The sequence below is a fragment of the Pelmatolapia mariae genome, linkage group LG9 (genome assembly GCF_036321145.2).
Source record: "Pelmatolapia mariae isolate MD_Pm_ZW linkage group LG9, Pm_UMD_F_2, whole genome shotgun sequence".
In the NCBI taxonomy this organism is placed as follows: domain Eukaryota; kingdom Metazoa; phylum Chordata; class Actinopteri; order Cichliformes; family Cichlidae; genus Pelmatolapia; species Pelmatolapia mariae.
The window spans coordinates 6,635,509-6,646,973 of NC_086235.1; the positions used below are offsets into that span (position 1 = coordinate 6,635,509).

Below are 11,465 nucleotides of genomic sequence, written 5' to 3' on the forward strand. Positions count from 1 at the left end.
ATGTTTTTGTAAGCCTTCTTAGACTGCATTAAAGCAGAGTGTTGAGTTCACGTTTCCTCCTCTGAGTCCTGCATTTTGGGTCCTATTCCTGCCTGCCACACCGCACATCATGACAAAGGGTGAATTCTGGTCCACACTAGTTAGTGGCGGAAATGCCCCACCTCCTTATTTGCCACCACCAAAAAAAGTGAGCATGCACCAGGAGAGGAAGACTGTGGTCCAAATTCAGGGGATTGATACTTCAAATGCCGTATTTGTAGGCAATTATGTCACAGTGATGCGATGAAGGCTTTCCAAAGTCGAAGAGTCCTCCGAATGTGGTGACGAACGTGTCCTACTTTTCCACAGATTTCAAGGATGGGTCGGGTGTATCCTTTGTGGCCCAGCATATCCCAGGATTCACTGAGTCATACAGGATAATTTTTCCCCATAAGAATAGCAGATGAAGTAGGAGTTAATAAAGGAGAGGAATACACTATTAAATGAAGTATATGAAAATCTGGTCGTATAAAAGTTACATTTTTGTAGCAGTTGTGTTGTTAGGCTTTGGGCATTTGCATATGGTTTTTGAAAAATTAATATAATCTTTGTAAAAACTGCTCGTAAACTAACTTGTATGGTGAGTCCTGTGGTTTTTCATGTATTGTCGCTAACATACAGCTGATTTTGATTTTTTAGAATTAACCTTTTTTTGATATGCTTTGGGACCAAAGAGCAAAGGGCTCAGTTTATTAAAATCAGGCAATAACAATAACCTCTTCACTGGGGTGAAGAATCCAGCCACTGTGGCATGGAGGTACAAGAATAAATCAGTTTACACATCATATTGATTTGGGTACGGTTTATTAACCCTCATGCTGTACAGAACCTGTGGTGTCCAGATTGTAGATGGATTTAGGGATAGTTATTTGATGGCACCTGTGTGTGCTGCTTGCCGTCAGCTGTTACCTGCTTTGTTTTTGCTAGCTTTGTTTACATCTGTTTTCTTCAAAAATGTCTGTACACTTCTGGTTTATGACTTCCAATCGCTACTAAATATCAGAGCCATTGTTGTAGAGCAATCCCGACTGGCCCAAGGACGTGAGGATTTTCATATCCCACCTGTGTTAGAGACTGTACCACTGTTCCTCCGGTGCGATCCACCCTGCCATCCCACCAGGAAGAAATGCCAAACAAGGCGAGGGAAACGGGGGGTGTATTGGTAAAATTTAAAAATTTCATGGCTGCTTCACCAACGGCTAATCCTTACGCTCTTCTGAACAAATTTGCCCCGGATATCAACTTGTTCATCTCCGGGCGATCCCTGGAATTGGTGCACCTATTGGAATTGGCTAGCAACCCTGTGTTAGCTAGATTGGCTCTGGTTAATGCGAGGTCGCTAACAAATAAAACCTTTATTTTGAACGACTTCTTCACCACTCGTCACTTTAATTTTCTTCTGGTGATGGAAACTTGGCTAAACTTGGGTGAGTTGAGTTTGCTTTTGGAAGTTGTCCCTCCAGGCTGTGACTATCTGAAGTCACCATGGACTACTGGCCAGGCTTGAGGGCTCGCCATTGTTAATAAAAACTATTTCAACTGTCAGCATTGGAATGGTTTCAATCTTACCTGTCTAACCAAAGTTCTTCTGCTAGATTAGGGGATACATTGTCCTCAAAAACTTCAATTTTTTGTGGGGTCCCCCAGGGATCCATTCTTGGCCCAGTTCTCTTTTCAATTTATATGCTCCCTATGCGCTCAATTTGGAGGATTTTAAGGCGTGGATGGCTTTAAACGTTCTCAGCTTAAATGAATAGAAAACAGAGATCATTGTGTTTGGTCCCTGTAACCACTACAACTTTGGCCCCTTAGGAATTTATTTTTAAAAAAGCCATTGCGAGGAACCTAGGAGTGATTTATGATAGTAATCTAACATTTGATAAACATGGTATGAATCTGTTGGTGTCGTCTCAGACAATGTGGAGTTTTAAAAGTCTTCTCACACAGGTCACATTTATAAGGTCTCTCCTCAGTGTGGGTAAACATGTGGCGTTGTAATTTTTTGCCTGTTGTAAAATGTTTGCCACACTGATCACAGCAGTACACATCATGTCCGGTGTGAATGCGTAGGTGTGTATTTCGGTTCCCTATCCGGCTGAAGCTTTTTCCACAAATGTCACAGCTGTATGCCTTAATTCCAGAGTGGGTAACTAGATGCTTCTGTAATTGGCCACTTTGAGTAAAAGCTCTGCCACACTGATCACAGCTGTACGCTTTAACTCCACTGTGGATGAGTTGGTGTGTTTTTAGGGAACCCTTCAGGGTAAAACTCTTTCCACACAAGTCACAGCTGAACGGTCTCTCTCCAGTGTGGATGACCTGATGCCGTTTTAGTGAAGTCTTCAAAGTAAAATCCTTCCCACACTCGTCACAGGTGTATGTTTTCTCTGTCTTTCTTCTGTGAGGTTTGTCGGCCTCCTGAGAGCGCTGACTTCTCGCTCCATGTTGGTCCTGCAGTGACAGAGATACAGAGGCAGTGAGTGAAATGCAGTCGTGGAACAAACTGAACCTTCAAACTCCCTCCATTAACACTAGTTTTAAACCTGAAGGTGGAGTGTGACACCAAACACCTTAAAGGTCTCTTATCACCACCTGCTGGTAGTTCTAACACATTACATCCAACCTGGTGTTAAAAATAATTCATGACTGTTTAAACACTCTAAAATCATTTTTTCCTTACTTTTACTGCCCACATTAAAAAAAAGGACTTTCTACTCATTACATTTTCAAAACAGACTTTTTACTTTTGGTTTGAGGAATTTGAGGGGAGTTATTTCATCACTAAGGGCATCAAACTGATTTGAGCCTGAAAAGTAACAAATGAAAGACAGTCCTGATCGTGTACTAATCACCAGGGTATGAAACATAAAAAGAGATGAAAGAGGCCAAACTGTGAGTCATAGTCAGGAGTTAAAGTGAGACGTTGTTCTTCTTTCTTTTTTGCACAGCACCTTAACAAACAGGTGATTTCAAATGCAGCGTTTCTATCAACCAACATCACCAAACACACAAACTGTTTGTGTGCAGTTTGTCTCACAGTGTGTTACTCGCTAAAGGTCCAGCTGCTGTACATCACAGGGAGAGAAAAGAAAGAGAGCTAACTTCACTCAGAGATGGAGAAAGATAAGACACACAGGACAGGAGAGGAAGAAGAGAGGTTAGATTTAAAGGGAAGGACTGCTCAGTGGGATTTGATCAACTGGAGATTAAAGCTTACATGTAAGTCCTCATGTGTTGAGATCAGATATTGGGTCTGTACATGTGACATTATCTTTTTTCAGATTGTGAAACATGCTGCAAAACAATCTGAGGCAGATTAACTGTGCCTCAGATGCAGCCTTTTCCATGCAGTAGAATTGCTAACATGCTAACACAGTTTAATGAGCAGAGTTGTTCCAAACAGTCAGGCTAAAATTACAAGATACAAATATAAATACATACCTCACAGTAACTGTGGTTGGAGAGTCTCTTTCTGGTGTGGATCTGTTGGTGTAGTCTCAGGTAATGTGGAGTTTTAAAAGTCTTCTCACACAGGTCACATTTATAAGGTCTCTCCTCAGTGTGGGTAAACATGTGGTGTTGCAACTGTGCGTCTGTTGTAAACTGTTTGCCACACTGATCACAGCAGTACACATCATGTCCGGTGTGAATGCGTAGGTGTGTATTTCGGTACCCTATCCGGCTGAAGCTTTTTCCACAAATGTCACAGCTGTATGCCTTAATTCCAGAGTGGGTAACTAGATGATTCTGTAAGTTGCCACTGTGAGTAAAAGCTCTGCCACACTGATCACAGCTGTACGCTTTAACTCCACTGTGGATGAGTTGGTGTCTTTTTAGGGTACTCTTCCAGGAAAAAGTCTTTCCACAAAAGTCACAGTTGAACGGTCTCTCTCCAGTGTGGATGACCTGATGCTGCTTTAGTGAAGCCTTCCTAGTAAAAACTTTCCCACATTTGTCACATTTGTATGTTTTCTCTGTCTTTCTTCTGTGAGGTTTGTTGGCCTCCTGAGAGCTCTGACTTCTCGCTCCATGTTGGTCCTGCAATGACAGAGATACAAACAGAGGCAGTGAGTGAAATGCAGTCGTGGAACAAACTGAACCTTCAAACTCCCTCCATTAACACTAGTTTTAAACCTGAAGGTGGAGTGTGGCACCAAACACCTTAAAGGTCTCTTATCCCCACCTACTGGTAGTTCTAACACATTACATCCAACCTGGTGTTAAAAATAATTCATGACGGTTTAAACACTCTAAAATAATTTTTTCCTTATTTTCCTTACTTTTACTCCTCACATTTTAAAAAGGGACTTTCTACTCATTACATTTTCAAAACAGTCTTTTTACTTTTGGTTTGAGGAATTTGAGGGGAGTTATTTCATCACTAAGGACATCAAACATCAAACCAATTTGAGCCTGAAAAATAACACATGAAAGACAATCCTGATCGTGTACTAATCACCAGGGTATGAAACATAAAAAGAGATGAAAGAGGCAAAACTGCTAACACAGTTTAATTTGCAGAGTTGTTCCAAACAGTCAGGCTAAAATAACAAGATAAAAATATAAATACATACCTCACAGTAACTGCGCTTGTAGAGTCTCTTTCTGGTGTGGATCTGTTGGTGTCGCCTCAGGCAATGTGGAGTTTTAAAAGTCTTCTCACACAGGTCACATTTATAAGGTCTCTCCTCAGTGTGGGTAAACATGTGGCGTTGGAACTGCATGTTGGTTATAAACTGTTTGCCACACTGATCACAGCAGTACACATCATGTCCGGTGTGAATGCGTAGGTGTGCATTTCGGTTCCCTATCCGGCTGAAGCTTTTTCCACAAATGTCACAGCTGTATGCCTTAATTCCAAAGTGGGTAACTAGATGAATCTGTAATTGGCCACTTTGAGTAAAAGCTCTGCCACACTGATCACAGCTGTACGCTTTAACTCCACTGTGGATGAGTTGGTGTGTTCTTAGGGAACCCTTCCTGGAAAAAGACTTTCCACACAAGTCACAGCTGAACGGTCTCTCTCCAGTGTGGATGACCTGATGCTGTTTTAGATTAGCCTTCAGAGTAAAATCCTTCCCACACTCGTCACAGGTGTATGTTTTCTCTCCCTTTCTTCTGTGAGGTTTGTCGGCCTCCTGAGAGCTCTGACTTCTCGATCCATGTTGGTCCTGCAGTGACAGAGATACAAACAGAGGCAGTGAGTGAAATGCAGTCTTGGAACAAACTGAACCTTCAAACTCACTCCATTAACACTAGTTTTAAACCTGAAGGTGGAGTGTGGCACCAAACACCTTACAGGACTCTTAACCCCACCTGCTGGTAGTAGAAACACATTACATCCAACCTGGTCTTAAAAATAATTCATGACTGTTCAAACACTCTAAAATCATTTTTTCTTACTTTTACTCCGCATTAAAAAAAGAACTTTCTACTCATTACATTTTCAAAACAGTCTTTATACTTTCGGTTGGAGGAATTTGAGGGGAGTTATTTCATCATTAAGGGCATCAAACATCAAACCATTTTGAGCCTGAAAAGTAACGCATGAAAGACAATCCTGATCGTGTACTAATCATCAGGGTATGAAACATAAAAAGAGATGAAAGAGGCAAAACTGTGAGTCATAGTCAGGAGTTAAAGTGAGACGTTGTTCTTCTTTCTTTTTTGCACAGCACCTGAACAAACAGGTAATTTCAAATGCAGCGTTTCTATCAACAAACATCAGCAAACACACAAACTGTTTGTGTGCAGTTTGTCTCACAGTGTGTTGCTGGCTAAAGGTCCAGCTGCTGTACATCACAGGGAGAGAAAAGAAAGAGCTAACTTCACTCAGAGATGGAGAAAGATAAGACACCCAGGACAGGAGAGGAAGAAGAGAGGTTAGATTTAAAGGGAAGGACTGCTCAGTGGGATTTAATAAACTGAAAATGTAAAGCTTACATGTAAGTCCTCATGTGTTGAAATCAGATATTGGGTCTGTACATGTGACATCATGTTTTTTCAGGTTGTGAAACATGCTGCAAAACAATCTGAGGCAGACTAACTGTGTTATTTAAAGACTGCATGAAGATCCTCTGCAGGTTAGTGCAGGATAAACAGGTTAGTTTGCTGAACTGTGATGGATTTAAAGTAAAGAACAGTGTGTGACTGGTGCACAGTGACTGTGGTGCTCATGTCAGAGTTAGATTACATCAAGTGTAGCAGAGATTCATTTAAACTGAAGCTCATGATGCTGACATTCATTCACTGAGTTCCACCTTCATACCAACAGTATAGTGTCTAATATAAAGACAGTGTACTGTCAGTGTAGAGGATGGAAATCAGCCAGGACAGCTCATGAAACATCTGCTGACATCTGGTTGAATTCAGTTGTGTACATCCACAGAGAGCAGCAGGTCAGCTGATCACAGCCTGTACTTTAAGAAAATCTACTGGAGCTCTCAATAGAAATTATTGTGAGCTGTGATTCTTTTCCCCACGCTGAGCCACTACAGCTGATTTTAGGGTTCCCACCTGCTCAATCCCACTTTAACCTCTTCCCTGCTCATGTTCCTGTTTAGAGGCAAAGTCACCCTCTACAGTGTAGGCAACAGAAAATACACATATGTTTTATTTTCCTTCATTTTCTACTTAACTGATTCAAACAGAGTAGTTTAATTAGAAATAAATAGTTTGTACTTCATTTACTAATCTTATTTTGACATTACATTAATAAAGCACAAGGTTCAGTTAGCTTTGGATAAAAACATTATTCAAGGAGCTACTTTTACTTTTTTACTATGATTACATTTCAGAGCCTGTACTTTTCCACTTTAGCTTGAGTAAAGAAGTTGAATGAATACTTTTACTGAAGTATTTCTTAACACTTGTATCTGTACTTCTGCTTAAGTATAGAGTAAATGTACTTTTGCCTCCTCTGATAATTTCTATAATATTATTTATATCAGTGATGGCCAAATGAAGCTTTCTGAAACACTGAAGCTTGTATTGAAAAAGGTTCATTACTCAAAGCTTTTCAACACAGTCCTCTTTGGTGACATCTGCTGGCCAAAAATATGAAGAACAGCTTGAATCTACAAATTATAATAAAGAGCTTCATTATAATTGCCCACTCTACAGAGCTCAGCTGACAGCTTCTGTTTCATATCATGTGACAGTTCTGTCTGATATCAGGCTGCTGTTGTGGTGCTTTGAACGTGTATTTTTGGGGATGATGAAAAAAATGTTTTGTCTATTTGATGAAAAAATATTTTTTAATGAATAAACCTTCCTTATTTTACCATGTGCTGTGGTGTGGTCTCTAAAAACAACATAATATACAACACAGTCATATAACAGGTTGGGAGTATGAGAGTTTTAGACGTGACTAGTGGTGCAACGGATCAAAAATCTCACGGTTCGGATCGGATCATGGTTTTAAAGTCACGGATCGGATCAATTTTCGGATCAGCATAAATAGAAAAGAAAGACGAAAATTCGACTCGCCGTTTACTTATTTAAGTATTTTTTGCCTATTAAAAAACATTCAACTGAAGACTCATTCCACGCGCTTATATAAAAACTAATTAAGGTGCAATATGGACATTATGGACCATGCTGGGCATCCTCTGCACACAGCCATAAACAACCAGAGGAGTCTGTTCAGTGACAGGTTGCTTCTCCCAAAGTCAAGGACCAGCAGACTTAAAAAGTCCTTTTTCCCACACGCCATCAAACTGTTTAACTCCTCGCTGGAGGGGAAACGGGGACAGAGGAGGGGGGAACAAGTAGCTGTAGTGCCTTTTCACTGTGCAATAGTTTTTGTTAATACCCAACGGTGTAATAGACTCACAATACTTAAAATGTGCCGTTCCCTTGTATTCTTATTCCTAGTTATTCTATTTATCCCTTTTGTATTCTCTGTATTTATATATGTGTATATTTGGTATATTTCTGCTCACTTTCTGCAACTTCTGTCGGTGCTACTGGAAACTGAATTTCCCGGAGGCATAAATAAAGTTTCATCTAATCTAATGTAATCTATAGGGCAGTGCAGGGCTTTGTATCTACCACTCCACTGTGATATAACGAGTGGTCACGGTCGTGGCTTTCCGTAGCACTGGAGCTCCACCCATTTGCCTGGGACAGTTCAGCCATAACTTTAAACTTCTCCTGCTCATACATGCTCGGGACGATCTTGTCACTGAAGGGGACGCGCAACGAGATATCATAGCGTGGCTCACGCACGTTCATCACAGTTTAAACCTTGTTTTGCACAACAGAATAGGCCTCCTGTCTGCAGCTAAACACCCCAGTAGCTTTAGTAATAGCTTTAGCCCGGTCGGACAGGGGAGCAAAGGGCTGCTTAAATGCTGCAAAGTCCTCTGCTCCTCACTTGGACCGCCAGCGCTGACCATAACTACCGCTTGACAGACTGACCACGCGCACCATAAACATACTTTTTTTCCCTTTTCCGAATCTTCGGATCACGTGCGTACCGAACCGTGGAGTGGGATCGGTTCGGATTTCGGATCAACCGTGATCCGTTGCACCACTAGACGTGACTGATTATTTGGTGAAACTGTGATATTTTCCTCACCTTCTGTGTTGAGCTCATTGTTTCCTCTGTAGTGACTCAGCTGAGTCCAGATGGCTGAAAATGTTCCTCTGCTGCTCCGTCAGACTCTTCTCCTCCTGCTGATCAGCTGGGACACAAAACAGATCTTTGTTAGGCTCCACACTGCACTGAAGAGTCAAAGTGTCTCATATGTTCATCTGACAACACAAAGTACAAATTTCACTCTGATTGCTTGTAGAAATCTTGTGAGACGTGTTGTGCTTCAAAGTGAGGTAACTCTCTCACTCACTTATACTTCAGGAGGAACTTTGTGACATTGGCTCTAATATTCTAAGCAGCCCTTTACTATGACAGGGCCAGAAAGTCATATTTGAAGGTTTGGGAGAAGGACCATGTAAAAGGTGGATTGGGGTTTATACACTTTGTTATGATACAGGTAAGGCTGTAAGCACATATGTGGAAGATGTACACGATACCACCCTCAGCGTAGTCCAGTAGATCTCAAAGAGGAAGCACTTCGATACACACTTTTATATGTCAGGGTTCACGCCCCTTCATGCGTAAGCAGATAACATAACATGCGCCAGTGACGGTGAGTGACAGTTGTCTGCAACTCCTTTTATAGTATTGATGTTTGTTCCTCGCTAACGGTTTCAACACTCTCTCACCCCCATCTGTTTCCTGTTTCTCGTTGTGAAACATCCTGAGTCCATCCTGTTCTAATCTGCGCAGGCACGTATGCAGTTACAAGCAAAACACTAATTTAAATGTCTTCCAGTTTAAACCTTCTATCACCTCTTGATTAATATGGCACTTATTGAAATATTGCAACATTTATATTTCCCACAGTACTGATGGTCATTGATCAGTGGTTTCAGTGCTTTCCTTCCTGGCTTTGACTGCAGCTGTGTTTGACACAGGAAGACATTATTACATTCTTCACACTCTCCTGCACATTAACCACCACAATATATTTTTATTCTCTGTGCTTTCAAATATGAACACTGTTTACTTTCATCTCTGTTTCATTAGTTTTTGTTAACATCTTCCTGTGCATCACTTTACAGCAGCCAGACTCATTAAAATGAGACTTTGTAGGAGTTCACTTCCTCTCATGAGTTCATCCACAGCAGCTGGACAATAAAGTTTATTGTGACCCTGATACTGCAGCAGATCGCTCTCATCCATTTCCTGTTATCACTTCAAATAGAAATGAGGCTGTAGAGGTTTGGTGCATGCAGAAAAACAGCTGCAGGGACAATGAAAAGACTTTTCTGCTCCAACTTCTCCCAGCATGCTGAGCTAATGATTAGTTGGTGTTTTTCTCCAAACACTCTCTCACTCTTCTCTCAACGTGTTCACAATAAACTGTGAACAGACACCGAGGAGAGCAGCAGAAGACCTCATTCAGGAGCTAAACTCAACATGAACTGAACTCACAGTAAAGTTAGCTCGGTGCTTACCTTTAGATGAGCCCACAAACCGAGAGAAACTCCGTGATGAAGCTGGAACTCTTTCCAAACACAGGAAACAGATCAGGGAGCAGAGACCCACGTGGTTCACGCTGATCTCAGCTACGATCCAGGAGACAAGGGTGGGCAGATCGATGCAGATATCGATCCAAACGTTGGTTTAGTTTATTTTATTATTATTATTTATTCATCCAAATTCACTCTTTTACTCACTTTGGATGAAAAAAAGCTCCATCCGTCATCGCGGAAGGCGCGTCGTCTTCTTCACGTCGTTTATTGGCGGTTGTCAAACACCAAAATGATGCATTACCGCCACCAACTGGTGTGGAGTGTGAATTGAAACGTCGACCAGCAACAATTTACTCTCTTTTCAGAACTGGAATAAGGCCTGATCACTTTCACTTCTTGAGTCTTTTTGCAGTAAATCAATAAGATCCAGTTTCATTTTTATGTTACTGAGGTTTTGAATCAGTGTAATATATCATGTTCTAGAGTTTCCTCTTCTCCACAGGAATCACATTTCTCTGTATTAAGTTTCCTTATCATGAATAGTGTTGGGCAAGTTACTTAGAAAAAGTAATTAATTATAGTTACTAGTTACTTCTTCAAAAAAGTATCTGATTCATTAACTGAGTTACAATATTCTAAAAGTAATTAATTACTTGAAAAGTAACTACTGCGTTACTTAAAAAAAAGTTAAACCCTCTGGGGTCCAGGGTATAATTGGCCATTTTTAACTACTTTTGATTTTCCCTCCACATTTTACCTTTAAAAACGATTTACTTTGCTTTGTTTGACGTCATTCTTTTCAGCACATCCTCACGTGTCTGAATTTACAGTTATGTTTTCATTTTGACATACTGTATTAACACAATTGATCTAAAATCAGGAAAAAAAACATAAAATCAGAGTAGATAAAGTGATTTTTTTTTTACTTTAACAACCACAAACATGTTTAATTAATCATATTTCATAACTTTAAATGCAAATATAAATTGTCAATTTCAAAATCAAAATTTCAAAATCTGATACCTGCAGGTCTGACAGCAGCAGGTGTATCACTCCTGTTTCTACCTGGAGACAGCAGTCGCCTCATTGTTCTCACACACAACACAAAACTATCCAAAACGCTACACACAACTACACATTAACTACACACTACAAACATGCAAAACGTGACAAATTTCTCACATCTCAAAACTCACTCTCTCTCTTTTTCTCTATCTGTCTCTCTCTCCGTCACTGCTAAAACTTCTGTTTTGTTTCTCTCATAAGCAGAGAGGTCTTGCTGCGCTCTCCTTAGACAGTAAACGTGACGAAACTATTGAGGAAAAAAACGCCGCGTATATATTGTTCATCATGACTATCAACACAATTTAAAAACTGGTATATAT

General features: G+C 40.5%; 1 protein-coding gene across 2 annotated transcripts; it reads right to left on the bottom strand.

Moving 5' to 3' along the window:
* Nucleotides 1-795: 795 nt before the first annotated feature.
* LOC134634952 (zinc finger protein 160-like) lies at nucleotides 796-10,301 on the bottom strand. 2 transcript variants are annotated; one of them, XM_063484447.1, is made up of 5 exons: nucleotides 10,063-10,301; nucleotides 8,621-8,726; nucleotides 4,614-5,210; nucleotides 3,481-4,077; nucleotides 796-2,490 (listed from the first exon to the last, which is right to left on the bottom strand). In XM_063484447.1, the coding sequence occupies exons 2-5, from the start codon at nucleotides 8,636-8,638 to the stop codon at nucleotides 1,909-1,911; spliced, it is 1,794 nt and encodes a 597-aa protein (XP_063340517.1). In that variant the 5' UTR covers nucleotides 8,639-8,726; nucleotides 10,063-10,301; the 3' UTR covers nucleotides 796-1,908. The 2 variants fall into 2 exon arrangements, with proteins under 2 accessions (XP_063340517.1, XP_063340518.1); XM_063484448.1 differs by lacking the exon at nucleotides 10,063-10,301 and having other exon boundaries at nucleotides 8,621-8,850.
* Nucleotides 10,302-11,465: the final 1,164 nt, after the last annotated feature.